This window comes from Pteropus vampyrus, unplaced genomic scaffold, assembly GCF_000151845.1.
Source record: "Pteropus vampyrus isolate Shadow unplaced genomic scaffold, Pvam_2.0 Scaffold223, whole genome shotgun sequence".
NCBI lineage: Eukaryota > Metazoa > Chordata > Mammalia > Chiroptera > Pteropodidae > Pteropus > Pteropus vampyrus.
This window is the reverse complement of record NW_011889004.1, coordinates 2,672,525-2,687,332: the sequence shown is the minus strand read 5'-3', so window position 1 is coordinate 2,687,332 and position 14,808 is coordinate 2,672,525. Positions and strand designations below refer to the sequence as shown.

Below are 14,808 nucleotides of genomic sequence, written 5' to 3'. Positions count from 1 at the left end.
TGTTCAACGTGGCCTCTCAGACATAGAGGCAGCAACCATTAGTAAAACCCAATGGCAGCAGTCATGGCTGTCAAGCTCCACATTCTCTGTGTAGGCTGACAAGGGAGGGAATGAAGCTCTTTGCAAGCAACAATAATCCCAGTGTTCCTTGCCCAGCCAGACAACCCTTCCCTACTCACACACAAAGGCCTGAGCAAACACAGAGGCCACCATCTCATCCTGGTGGCCCATAGCCAGGGCTGGACCAAGCCATCCTAAGTCACCGATGGAGCCCTCCCAGGATCCTGGGTACTGTGTAGCGCACAAACAGCCTCGGGATCCGGAGGACCAGAGAGGGGGGTGAATTCCAGGGCAAGTGGGAGAAGCCCCTGCCTGAGGCCTGGTGCTCGCATGTGTAGGGAGCTTGTCAGCCGGAATGCAGGCGCTGACCTCAACAGCACAAGTGGAAAATCTGAGCCTGTGGGGTTGGAAGGGGCTGGGAGGATTCCTGAAATCCCACTCCCCATCCCAGACGGCTTTCTGGCACACGCCTAGAAAGAAGAGTGAGCTCACGGTCCACCAGATGCTGAAAAGAAAAATCTTATCCCCAGTGAAAGAAGGCACTGCTGGGCATTCGTGTATGGGGAAGTATTTGCAAGGCCTTGTGCGTTACAAAAATAATTTAAATAAGATTCTCTTGTACAGCAAAACACTGAAGACAGTTCTGGGAGGTGGGGGGGTGGAGAAAACTACCTACAATCCCGCCATGCCAACAAAACAACCGTGGTGGCTCCCCTTCAGATGTTTAAGAACATAGGGTATCTGCCACAGAATTTCTATCATTATGGCTGCTCCTTACACGGACCTTTTAAATGCCACAGGCATGAACTTTGCGGTCTGAAAGACGGGGAGGCGGGAGGAGCAGCAGTTATGCACAGGTCTGCAGGACTATAACCGTGGCTCCACCACTTTCGGAAATACGACCTAGCAAAACTACACTTATCAGGGCCTCAGTTTCCTCATCTTTAGAAGCGGGGTAATAACAGCATCTACTTCTTCGGGTGGTTGTGAAAATTAGAGGCCACTTATTTATGTGTTGTGCTTAAAACAGTGCCTCACACATATTAAGTGCTATTAAGTGCTGGCTTTTGCGGGGGGCGGGAAGAATTTAGATTGACAAACTATGGCCCTTGGGCCGAATTCAGCCCACCACCTGTTTATGTAAATAAAGTTTTATTGGAACACAACCATACCCACTCATTTACATAACGTCTCTGGCTGCTTTCATGCAACAAAGGCAGAGCTGAATAGTTGCAACAGAGACCGTATGGCTCACAAAGTCCAAAATGTTTACTATATGGCCCTTTATGGAAAAGGTTTGCCGACTCCTGAACTAAATAAACGAATGGCCTGTGTGATGTCTGTACATGGCTGTTCTGGGCCTGATTCTGAGCCCCCCCTCCAGCTTTACTAGGGAGAAGTCTCTCGTCCTACACAGTGCCTCCCTGGGAATGACATTTTTGGAGTGATGGGTACAGAACACTGGATGGGAAGCACTCGAGGCACTCACAGCACCTCTCAGTAGGCTCAGTTGTTTCAAGGCTTCCCGGGCCATGGGAAAGTGGAGGCGGCTCTGAGAGAACATGCCATCAGTATTCCAGGCTGCAGGGAGCCGGCGTGCAACGGGATGCCCAGAGGCGAAGCTTTTGTTTAGCACATACATTAATAAACACCGTAAGCCACTCCTCCGTTCCACTTCATGAACCTCCCTCAGTCTGGAGTGCAAGGCAATTCTGCTTTGGACTGATTAGCAGGTGGTGTCAGAATATATAAGGGATCAACGAGGCGGAGGCACGTCACGGAGCTTTACCGCTTCCCAGAATTCAAGGAGTAAACAGATTCGACCCAAGGGTGAGTGTCGCTGACCCAAGGAAACTCTGGGCCGACTTCCTAGGCAAACGCCTGGTTTTACCATGCCCCATCAGGAGCCACAAAGCCAAGCTCAAGCTCAGGCCAGCACGTTAGCAACTGGATCTAGAGAGTCAAATTTCAATCATGGAAAATGTATAGAACATCTATCAGCTTTTCCATAAGGCCAGCGTTTAGTTTAACAGCCACAGATGGTATTTTCTGGACAACAGACGTACAGTGAAGTAAATATGACAGTTGAGAAGAGTTTAGCTAACCAGCATTATCTGCATTGTGTTTCCTACAGCAACAGCTTTTGTTAGCTCATCACTGCTCTACCCTTCAAATTTTGGTTGGTGTTGGTTGGAAATCTGATGGCAAATTATAAAACTGTCTTCCTATGCTTAGAGCCCTTTCTATTGACAACATCCGGGCTATGGGGCTACGGGCAGCAGAGATATCAGCTCAGTTCCTTTCGCCCATGCCTGACCAGCCAGCAGCCACGCTGTGGACGAGCTTCGTCGGCTCCACATCACAGGCAGCAGAACGAGGCTCTCATTAGCCATTAGGTTTTAGCTGCACTGGTCTTTCAGGCCTCAGGTAGCCGAGCAGGTGTTCGAACAGGGGCGTAGCATGAACAGGGGTGCTCTAAGAAGTCACCTCTGGTGGAGGCTAGATAAAGGTTATCCATGCTCTAGACCAGAGGTTGGCAAACTACAACTGGCACTGCCAAATCTGGCCTGCTACCTGTTTGCGTAAATTAAGTTTTATCAAGACAGACACATTAACGTATTGTCTATGGTTGTTTCTGCATTACAAGGGCAGAACTGTGACAGACCACAAGGCTTATAAAGCCTAAAATATTTACTATCCTTGTACAGCAAGTTTGTGGACCCCTGCCCTAGATAAGAGGGCAGCTAATCACAGCATGGCTTGGACCAGGACACACAAGAGAAGTGGGAGTTCACGGGCATTTGGGAGGCACTTTTAAGACTCAGTGAACAACTAAGATTTCTGGCTTGGGTAGCACATAGATTGTGCTACAGCCGATTGATGGGAGCCTAGTACATTTGGGGGAAAGAGGAAAAGACCAAAAGTTTGGTTTTAGACGCCTTTCGTTTGGTCTACCAAAGCTCTGGCTTAGGTATCTGGAAAGTGAGCAGGAAATGCAGGCCTGGAGCTCCCTCCTCTGTTCTCATTCGCGCTTTGTACAGTCGAGTCGCCTAAAAATTACTACCTCTTGTTGCAGCTCGTTGTCACGCTTTAACTCTTTATGAGCAGAAACTAGATCTGATTTTTTGGTTACATTTCCCTCTCTTCTAACCCCAGATTCAAAAGGGGTCTTGCACAAGGTAGGCAGGTATCTGATGTGGGCAAAAGGCCCAATTTGTTTCCATCAGGGGAGGTGACTTTGGGGTACCACTGAGACTCCTGCCCATGAGGTGTTCCTGAGGTAACTTGGGAAGCAAAACAAAGACATATGAAAGATGACAGTATCTATTAACCAAGGCAGCATAGTCTGTAAGAGCCAGTTGGAGGGTGCGGACTGCTGCAGAGGTCACTCCAGGTGAAGACACGCAGTGTGGAGAGTGGCACTTGGCTTTGAATAAAGGATAGAAATCCGATTACTTGAAGAGAAGGCAATCTCCTCAATGATCTTCCTGGGAGAGTGGGAATTCTCTTAGCTCTCTTTTCCTGTCCTTTCTTGCGGGGCTCATAGAAAGGCAACTGGTGGGCAATTTTTTTAAAGGGTCCCCACATGCTTCTAAGTTTGAGAACCTCTGGTTTTACCCTAGCTAGTTTTTCAAACCAGTAGACCTCGCATAACACAAACCCTCATGAGGTAGGAACCCACGAGACGCAGACTGGGGACAATGCGAAGAGCCTGGCTGGAATGGAGGAGACATTCTTTTTTTCAACCAGGGACAAATTTTAATTCATGATTTTAACTCAACAAAAGAGAAATGCCTGAGGAAGTCATGGGGGACCTCTGGGGACTACAAACAACCTTGAGGGAGTGGGAGACGCAAACACAATCAGTCCTTTTTAAACAATGAGAGATGTCTTGCAACGTGGTACTTTCAGAAGGATGAACATCAAAGTGTCAGGCGCCCTAAACCGCTGAGCACTGCTTTAAATGCTAAGCATGCCTTGGAACTTTTGAGAGGCAGCGTTAGAATATCCGCAGTTTCTAACTTTTCCTAATCCCATCTGGTTGAAGAACTGGTTTTCAAGGGACCCGCTGTTACTTAATATTTCTAAGTCAGAAAACATAACCCTAAGTGACAATGGCACGATTCCTAGGTCGCACTCCCTGTGGGCAGTAGCTGCTCCAAGCCCAGCAGGGCCAATCTTTAACCTGTCCCTTGGCACGTTCCCCTCCCTCCAACCACACAAAGTCCCGAACTCTAAATTTTTATATACAGCTCATAACATTCAGTGGCATTCAATGGTATCAGGTCTGAAGGTCGAAGAACAGTCAGATTCTCCTTCAAATGGCTTAGGACAGAGAATTCCATACAGACCCCATGTCAGCTCTGCTGCTGAGAGATGTACAAAGCAACTGTTAGTAAATGTCTCTTCCGCAGAGACAAAATCTGAGGTTAGGCTGCGAAACTTCACAGCTTAGCAAGTTAGAGAGGCGAGAAAGGTGAGCTTTTTAAAAAGCCAGGTGTTAGGTCCAAAGTGACTTTAGATATCAAACAGGAGGCAGTTTGGTAAAGGGATAAAAGAGGAAGGGAGAAATCACACTGAAGAGGGCACACCATATGCTGGAGGATGTGTCTCAACTGACCCTGAACACTCTACAGCTGGGCACTATGGCCTCCACTGACAGACACGGAGTCCAAGATTCAGTGAGGAGCCAGGAGGGCTGTTTCTGGCACCTGCCCAAGAGCCAGCACACTGGGCTCTTCCGGTCCCAGCTGCCTTTGGCCTGGACTTTTGCTTTCTCATTTGTACAATGTAAATGATGTCAAAGATCTCTCTCAACTAGTTCTCTGTTAAATGACTCGTTATCACACAGAACTGTAACGTATCTGTTCATATGTCTGTCTCCCACACTGGACTATGCTTGTATTCATCCTGGAACCTTCTGTGAGACCAGAGTGCTGGGCATGTAAATGCTCAGATTGCTGAATGCACGAATGACGGACTGCCAGTGTGAATGTAAACACTGTATCTAAAATAAAACACTAAGAAAATTACCTCACGAATTAACAAACAAAAGAACACCCCAGAAATATAATATATATGAAATACATTCATATGGCCGGCCACCTCTCCGAAGGTTGAGCGACTCTAGAATGTAAGCTGGAACCATGAGAAAATAGTTGTTACATGTCCAAAAACAGCAAACTGGAAATGACAAAGTCCTAAAACAGAAGAGATAAAACAAAGCCCCGAACTAAAAACTCATGGTCTTGAAACAATCAGAATCTAATGGCAAAATCCTGAGTGCTTTTAAAAATACTACAGATTTTCCATATTTTTCCCCTTTAAAAATAATATCTAAAAAACTTCTCAGACTAATAATAAATAATCCTTCTTTAGTTTACTGCTTAGCTTTTAAAGACAGAGAATTATTTAAGAAACCAAATGTAACAATGTAATGTGGCATAGGCGCATTTCAAGAACAGGAGTTTGCAATTAAAAAAACACACAAAAAAGCAATTTTTCTTTATTTTTCCCTGAGTGGTAGTGCTGCAAATTAGAGAATTCTTGAAAAAATAGCGGAGAAGCAGTCTGCAGTGTTCTGAAGCAGACGTGGCATCAGGGAAACAAACCACTCAAGCACACAAGTGGCATTTTGTGATCAAATTTATTTTTTGTTTAAATTTCATTTACTTTATTTTACTGTAATTTACACAAGAGACTGCCAAGTAAACTAGATATTTTACATTCACCACACATTCCCTCAAATCTCCACAGTTGTTAGAAAAACATTAAAATCCATGCGCTGGGTTCTCATTTCCATGTGTGCCCAAGCTCCCAATGATGCTACAGATGCCAGCGAGAGTTAAGTTCATTAAAAGGAGAGGGCTAGACTCTTTATTTCACAAAATTAGCAATAATCTTCCTTCCTTGCATCACTTTGCAGACAATGATTATGTGTTGACAAAACCTATCTTACAATAGCGCCCAGAGAGTAAACATCAGTCTTGATCCTGAGTACACAGAGGACATATGCAATGTGGGGTTTGTGGCTGAGGATAACAGGGTATCGTAATGCAGAAGACATCCTTGTCTCAGTCACTACGATCACTTTGTTGGGGACACAGGACATGTGGGAAAAGAGAAGCGGGGGCGGGGGGGGAGGACTGTCAGCAAATCAGATTACTAATGTGATGTGACTACAGGGGCTGGCGTGTTGTAGGAGGGACGAGAGGTTAAGACGACAGTTTGTGACCTGAAGGCTTCAACAATATCATTCTATTCAAGCTTTCAGGACTGACAGGAGAAAAACTGGACTCGGACAGAGAAAGCTGATAAAAATCTTACCTATTGTTCCTTTCTTAAAAAATAAAATAAAATAAGGCAGCAGCAGCAGCTTCTAACCAGCGTTTTCACGATGCTTATTCAGGGTATATTCCAACGACATCCTCCTTGAGAGCACAGCCAAATGGGTGGAGGTGCACCGGCTCCTGGGCAGGGCCTCCTGTGTGCAGGCGAGCCTCAAGCTGCCTCTTAAATTCTTCCTAATTCAAAGTCAGCATCTCCCCCTTAAAGTGTGTTTCAACATGAAAAGAGCAAAACATCATCACTATCTATAGTCTATCGTGTAAGCTGTGAGGAATCTAAATCATTTGCATAGTTTCCAAGCTGTAATTTCAGAAAACAGTCATTTCAAAAACAAGACTCCGTGGAAGCACTTGTACTTCCAATTTTTCTAAACAGCCTACAATGCTATTAATTTTTTCATTAATTTCTTTGTTTGACTCACAGGAGCCTAAAAATTGTATAGTGTTTATTATACATCACAAACCATCATCTCATTTTTCCTATGTGTCTGATGTAGAAAAATACTTGAAATTTAAATACAAAAATCCAATAAAAACCAGTAATTTTTTTAAAAGGATTTTGTCCCTCAAAGCAAACAAGTAAAAACTGGCCTATAACTTTACTCCTTACTAATAGATATTGTCCAATTTGGCTGTAAGATAATGACCATCCAGAAAGAAATCGTTATATGTACATTCAGAGTTTACGTTCGCTGAATAGCAAAAAGATTTTGAATAATTTTTCTGTGGGCGTCTGTTGCTTATGAGACTGAAATAAAAATTTATAAGAGACTGATTTAAAAGGAAAGTAATAAAAGGCTATATATTTATATATGTATATATTGGTCCACAACTTGACATTTATGAAACATACTAGCTAGTATCACACTGCAGTCAATTTGTCCATTCATGATATTACTCTGATTATTAAAATCTGTTCCAGGTATACATATTGAAAATATTCTTTTGCATTCTTGCTGAAGATAGGTACAGTACTTAAGAGAAATTGTACTAATCCCTTCGGTATGTTTATATGTACATATATATACACGTGTGTGTATTCTGATCTGTAGCTCTACATGCATTTTATATACAGCTACGGATATACACACACAAACATATATACACACATGGCTGGGAACCTGTGCATGTGAGTAGATAGCCACAAGCACACATCTGGGAAACACCAATACTGCAAGATACTGTTCAGATTCTTCTTCACTCATCACTGGCTGCACTTGTTCCCCTTACTTGACCTTGATTACGTAACTGTAAGGGAAGGAAAAGAAGTGCAATGCGTTAAAATACAGAGACGTAAAAACAAACAAACAAACAAAAAACTGTTAGCTAAGAGCTTGTTGCACACATTAACTCCTCAAATGTTATCAAAACTTTTGGCAGAAAATGGACCTCAACTACTGCATTTAAAAAATTTAATCTTTTGAAGATTTTGGTCTTACTAATGGCAACGTTTTGTATCATCAGAGGGAAAATAAATTAGAAGCAAATATAAATTACAGAAACTTAGAAGAACTGAACAAAAATAATAAACTTAAAAAAATGAATGCTGAATTGAAAGGACGGACTCTGGGGGAATCCTGGCAGAGTTCATTCGTTCTTATCTGGTACAACTACTACTTTTCACGACTGAAAAGAAGTCACATCTCCCACATTCCAGAATTATAGAGCAGGTAGTGCATGGAAGGGGCAGCAAAGAACCACAGTGGAGTGAGAGGAGTGTTCTTTCTGTCTTGTGCTTTTCCTCAATAAATGCTGTAGTTCAATATTAACGAATAATGACAGTGTATTGTCAATTTTTATTTACTCAAACTGGTTTCGTTATGTGGGGTAGATTTTGAGGCTCTTTTATCCCCTCTAGGAAAAGCTCTAATTTGAGCAAATAAATTTGTGTTAGAGATATAAGATCACAGAAATTTTTGTGTTGTAAATGAAAACCAAAGTGCACTTAGACATGTTAAAGCTATCTGTAGAGATAACTAAAGATCCAACACGAAGGAAAGACTTTCTGGTGCGTGGAAAAAAAACTAAAATGAATTACTAAGGTGGGCCCTTATGGTATAGAAGAAAGGAAATGTGACTTAAAATGCTTTTACTTATTCCTTACTAACCATAAATGGTGCTACTGAGAAAAAGGTCAATTAATTGGATATTGATGAAAAATCAGCTGCCTCCTAGGACAATGCTACATGATGAATAAGTGCACCTGGCAGCTGGTTTCTAACCCAGTAACACTAAGAACTAGTTTGGGATCACTAAATTCAACCCATTCCACAAATAATAATTCGACCATTCACTGCCAACTTCTAAAATATATATCTCTTAAATTCTAAAAATTAAACCACATTTAACACTCAGTCTCTCCTCAGCAAGTTAATTACTCATTACCGAAAAGGTATTGTTTTTTAAAACATTCTTTTTACCCAGGTCTTCACTTACACAGTTTGATATTGTCTCTGACCCTACAGGGGACTCATCTAGACATCAGCAGCCGACGTGCCTCGGACGGAACCCTTCTTACGCATCTAAACGTAAAATAAAATCATGAGCTGCTGAAATCACAGACTCTATATTGAGTTAGTAAGCAAAGGGAGAAAAAAGATCTAGAAGAGATGGTGAAGTGACGGTTGCCTGTTTATAACCACATCCACACAGAGAATGAAGTTCTGAGGCCCCTCTAGTAATCTTGGTCTAAAGAAAATCTTGCAAAAGGATATTCTTACACAGCATCAAAAATGTGTATTCTTGAATCTAGGAAACAAAAGCCTGCAGACTGATGATGTGAAATTATCAAAGATAGCCAAAGGTAAATGAACTGTTCACTAATATGTGAGAAAATGCCCCAATATCTAGTTCATATTTTTATAGTCCCTAGACCAGACAGGAAGCCATGAGGGATGGCCACCTCTGTTACTTCTGAGACCAGGGTCACTCAGAGGAGTTCTTTAAGGGAAGTTTATTGAAAAGAGGGAAGTGGATAGGAACAATGTACGAGAAACAATGAAGGACACAGCATGCATCAGAAAGGACAGGCGTTCATAACGGCGGCCTATAGATATTAAAAAAAACAAAAAACAAACCTCAATGAGAAAATTAAGGAAAAGAACGGATAGAAAAGGAACAAATGCAATAAAAACATTTCTAAAACTCGACCCTTTTCCCCCAACTCCCACGAAAGTGCTAGTTGAGAATAAATGCAAAAGGTCTGCTCCAAGTATTCCTTCAGTTGCTGAGCCTAAACCCAGCATTTCTCCACAAGATTACAGGCAGAGGCATTCCTCTTGTGCCTAACCTCTCAAGATGCTATTCCGTCTCTCCAGGGCCAAAACCCATTTGAAAGAAATTCAATTCTTAAAATATTTTTGAATTAAGAAGAGAATTACAATGTATCAAATTCTATCATTAGGTGTCAGGGAAACAGGACCTCAAGAAAAGAGGAAATTCCTCCGTGGTGAAGGACTTAAAAATGTTAAGCCTCTTCAGGTAGGCGGTTTTTGGCCTGCAGGCATACTGCTGCCCAGATTCTGAAGATGCTCACAAACCAATTGTTAGGACTCAGAGCAGCAGCAATGAGATGTGGAAGAAAGCACTACTCAAAGACCTAGAGCAAAATAACTGAAATGGGATTTTATGTTAAGATGATGAGCACTTAATGCTGAAATTGGTCTTAAAATGTTTTTGAAATATATAACAAAGAAACCGCCACGTACCCTCAACCCTGAACCAATGACAGATTCCTACCAATTTCCTGGGGGTAGTTAGTCAGTCTGAGTCGCGTGGGTACAATAATGATGATCTCTTCTAACCTGGGCTTCTGTCTTACACCTTCTTGTCAAGTGCAAGTGCCAACTCATGAATAACTGACTTGCATGGAGAAGCAGCTGAGCCCACAGGCCTACAGCCACAGGTGGCAGCAAGAGTCCCCACTTCCTCGTCAGGGCTCTCATCATGTTGACATTAGAGCTGTTCAGGTATCAGGAGACTGAGAACCTCTGAAGGAAGCAGGAGCACTCCCCTGGGGGAAGAGGTCTCAGCTAAATTCTGTCTAAGGGGTCCAGAGGTAGGTAGGGTTCAGAGCACAAACCAGGGAGGGCTCTGTCCATCACCTTCTGACCGTGACCATTCTTCCTCGTGTTATGGACAGCCCTTCAACATAAAAATCAAAACCAAAAAGGCCTCCTTCCTGAGAGTTCAAATCAATAAAAATAAGTCTGTTTTGTTTTATCTTGGTGTGGGTAAATCCTTTTTGGAGATGCCAAGAGTGTACCATATGAGCTTAGTCAGAATGAGTGTGTAATCATGCTGCTTTCTTTTGATATTCAGCTGACAGCAGCTGCTCAGAAGGGCTGGAGACAGAGCTAGCAGGTATCTCTGGAGCCTGAAGCATCTGGAGGGAGTGAAACCAGGCAAGGCAGGGGAAAAGGGATTCAAACTGGGAGTGGTGGTGGTTGTGGAGGTGCTTCTCAGAGAAGGGCATCTGACTCTTAAGTAAGGAAGACAGAAGCAGGAGAAGCATGGAAAAAAATGTAGGCAGTACCCATGACTTATTCCTGCCTGTTTAAATATTTTGTTTGGGGCCAGCATAAAAATAAGTGGGTGAGGGAGAGTCTTCCGTGCTTGCCATTCTAGCACCCCATTCCCAAGATCCAGAACTCAAAAGTAATACTAATAGTATGAGAAATCAAAGAGGCTTCCATTGGCTGATCTAGAAACTGAACCCCGATTTATTGTTTTCTCTATGGGAAAACATGTTCCAAATTTCATAAAATCAACTTAAAAACTTTTGGAACAAAATCCAGTCATAAGTTGGAGACTGCCTAAAGTTTACTTTAGGTATAAGATAAGGTTAAAACATTTTATTGCCTTATAAAGAAACTATGTCCTAGTCCTCTCAAAAGGTTTGTATAAAGCTAATTAGAAGCAGATCTGCCATAATCACCAAAAGTAAGCAATTTTAAACACAGATTCTTTACGATGCTCTGTGCCAGACAAATAGATTTCTTTCTGTGCCAAAGAACCTTATTTGCTGCCACTCTCCTGTGATTAAATGGAGTTCCTGCCTCACACACAGGCGTCTGTCAAACATTCTCTTGCCTGCAGGGCTTCCAGAACTGAGACCGCTGGCAGGACTCGAGATGACTGCATGGAAACCACTAGCCTATCCTGGACATGCCTTGGCCTCATTTCCCCCACAGGGCCTTAGTTTCAACTGAAAAGAAGTGAAGCCCAAAGCAAAAGCAAAACCTGACACGTGCAAGAGGAAGTCGAGGAAGAATCTGTCCCTGGAGGAATAGCGTGCTCACGCGCTGCTCACTGGGGGCGGGAGGCGCTGGGGGGGCTTCTCATTTTGAAACGTGGCATGCTGACCTCTAGCCCAAGGATCATCTGAATTTCTGCCTAAAGCTTATGAAGAAATAGGATTCATTGCTAGTCGTGGGAGGGAAGGAGGCTTTTCTGGAATCAGTGACAATACCATTCGTCTTATCTTTTCCACAGAAGAGGGAACTAGAACTTTCTGTGCTAACATTAATAACTTACTGTGATAATAAAATGAGCCAAAGGCAACTTGGCCTGATAAAGTGGATGTCTAAAAGGATGTGAACCAGGTATCATCGCAGAGGACTAATGCATGAAAAAGAATACAAACCACTAGACATCTTATAGGTAACAAATTCTAAGTCAAGAAAGCTCTACTCTACTTTCATGAAAAGGTGCTCAATGAAAAAGAAATCAGAACATGTAAAAAGATAATAGTTTCTGAGAAACTTGATTTTGATAAGCACAGACAGATTAAGCAATGGCTTCTAAAAATACTCTTTCTAAGTCTATACTTACTAAGCACACACACAGTACTAGAAAAAGAAAATTAGAGAATTTCCACAGGACATGACGTCTTACTGTTTCTAGTTCTTTCTGAGTTTCATCTTCCATTCGCCTAATGTCTTCCATTGTCAGATCAATCCACTTGTCAATCCAACAAAAAAGTTGGCGATGAAAGTTTGTAAATATCCTTTTCTCTTGCTTTTAAAACAAAGAAGAAAAGTAGTATAAGACGTTAAAACTCTAAGATAAATGACATATTAACTTTCTTCTTCTCAATTAACCCACAAAATCTATACATATTTGGTTTGAAAAGACCACTATGTTTGTTAGTAGAAATCTGAATTGCATATTATTGTCTTTTTATAAAACAAAATAAAAAGATTTCCCTGCGAAATGTGAAACAATATCACCTTGCAAAGGGAGCATGATTTAGTAGAAACTGAAAAATATGTGGTGTGTACATTCTGATCCTACATAAACTCCTGCTGGACCTGATTTTTACCTTTTCCTAAATGTCAATGACCAAAGGTCAACTCAATTTATTCTGCTATAAAACTATACATTATCATTAACTTCTTTGCAATTCAAAGAAATACTATGAGGTAGAATACAATAATGTACTGAAAGAAAAAGAGCCCTGAGTTCTTTGGAATAAATGTTTTATTAAATTAAGAATTACTACACAATCTCCATTAATTTTTCTATTTTAATGTTACTGCCTATATGTATATACAGAGAGAGAGAGAGAGGCATATTTGAATATGTCTATATTCACATATATAACTAGTAATTGTAATTGCTAGATTATTTAAGTTTTATTAAACTTTCCCAAAAAGAGAGAATAGCGCGCCGAACAGTGAGTACTTCAGTACTTTGGACAATCTTCAACTTTCACATTTTTTTCCAAGAACAAAAGGGACTTCATCAATTACATGTGTGACTTCTATTTATCAGAACTAGATTGTTAATCTATTATTATGATCCAAGAGGAAGAAAGGAAGCCAATATTTATAGTGCCTACTGTGAGCCAACTGCAAGCAGGCCTAAGGGTTTCCAGCACTTTTGAGATCTTCTTTTAAAAAATTGTTTAGAGCAGTTACAGTTTAAAAGTAGAAAAGTTATGGTGAAACTCAGAAGCAACTACTTGTGGGTTCAGAGATACAATGGGGGCTTCTTTATAATGATAATGGAATAAATATTCACCCTACAGGAAAAGTAATTACCAAAGAAACTTTCCATATTCCTTATGTGTTTATAACCATGTGTATTTATATAATTACAATTCTCCCTCTTCTAGATCAATGCTCCTGTTACTTTCACTTTAATAAAGAAGACATAAAAAAGAGGTAATTGGAATTTGGATCCTCAGATTATGTCACCCTAGGTTCACAGTGTAACTATTCTTAACAAGGACTCCTAACAGAAGACATGCCACAAGAAAGTGCAAAGCACACAAGAAGGTGTATGTCAGGAGAATCTATGTGGAGGGGTGGAAGGAATCCAGCCGAGATGGAACAAAGGAGGCCCTCAGCAGGCAGGCAAGGCCTGGTCTCTCCCTCTAGACAATTCTGGGACACCAGGTCCCCTCTGGGGACATACTGCATATGAAAAGGGCTTTCTACAAAGAGCCAGGCAAATATGCGGAAAGCACTATGAACAAAAAATTGCTATGCTCTTCCCTAAAGAAAACCCCTTGAAACCTCTGTTGGCATCTGTCTTTGCTGTTTCTAGGGGGAAAAAGAAGGTTGAAGAGGATTTACACAGAGATAGTAATTTTTATCTCATAAATGAGAAAAAAGGGAAGTGGTAACAGAGAAAACAACTCATGGACAGTTACCTCAAATCTTAACCTAAATTTAAGTCGAGTCCCTGCATTTTGAACAGAGTTTACCTTTTGAATGAAGTTCTCTACTTTGCTTTGCAGTCCCCACCACTTGAATTTGATGGTCACCAGTTTATAGGCACACATCTGAGGACAGTCTGGGTTGTTTGCCAGCTCCTTCTAGATGAAAAACATTGAAAAGGAGAAGTCATGATTTAAATATTTATGTTTTGATCAAAACTGACTGCTGTGTAACGACATCACAGACATATGTGAAGAATATTACAATCTCATATGTGTTTAATTCAGGTATTTGAAAATTTGAATCACTTTAGCAAAAGCAGCAGTATTCCCCTGCTGCAAACTCTCCTTCCACAGACGAAGTTACTTCCCAACTCTATAGTTTAATAGGCACATTACTCTGTCTCGAATTACACTCTTCAGATTTCATATTAAATACCAAATTCTATTCGCATCATATCAATAGTGAGCCTTTAATACATAAGGGTTCTCATAAAGCCATTATCGCTCCCCCACCATGGATGTGGTGAGGCAAAATGAAAAACGATGAAGAAGTCAGTTGTCTGCTGTGTCCTCAAAACACTAGTAAGTCGAGTGGCACTGTTTATTAACTGAGGTATTTTCAATAGAAGGGGGATATAAAAAAGGATGCAGAACCAAACATGATCTACATCAAGTCTTTGAAGGCAAATCCCAAACATCCAGACTTTAATATCCACAAGATTATACCTCATAGCT

At 41.4% G+C, this 14,808-nt stretch overlaps 1 protein-coding gene across 2 annotated transcripts in view; it reads right to left on the bottom strand.

The window, feature by feature from the left end:
* Window positions 1-5,688: 5,688 nt before the first annotated feature.
* Window positions 5,689-14,808, bottom strand: part of PITPNB (phosphatidylinositol transfer protein beta) — a 62,998-nt gene continuing 53,878 nt past the window's right edge. The window contains exons 9-12 of one of the 2 annotated variants that reach the window (XM_011373387.2): window positions 14,119-14,229; window positions 12,303-12,425; window positions 8,844-8,929; window positions 5,689-7,655 (exon numbers count right to left, since the gene is read on the bottom strand). In XM_011373387.2, coding sequence (XP_011371689.1) covers window positions 8,882-8,929; window positions 12,303-12,425; window positions 14,119-14,229 — 282 coding nt within the window. In that variant the 3' untranslated portion in view covers window positions 5,689-7,655; window positions 8,844-8,881. The remainder of the gene's footprint in view (window positions 7,656-8,843; window positions 8,930-12,302; window positions 12,426-14,118; window positions 14,230-14,808) is intronic. The other variant, XM_023538417.1, reaches the window with a different exon arrangement.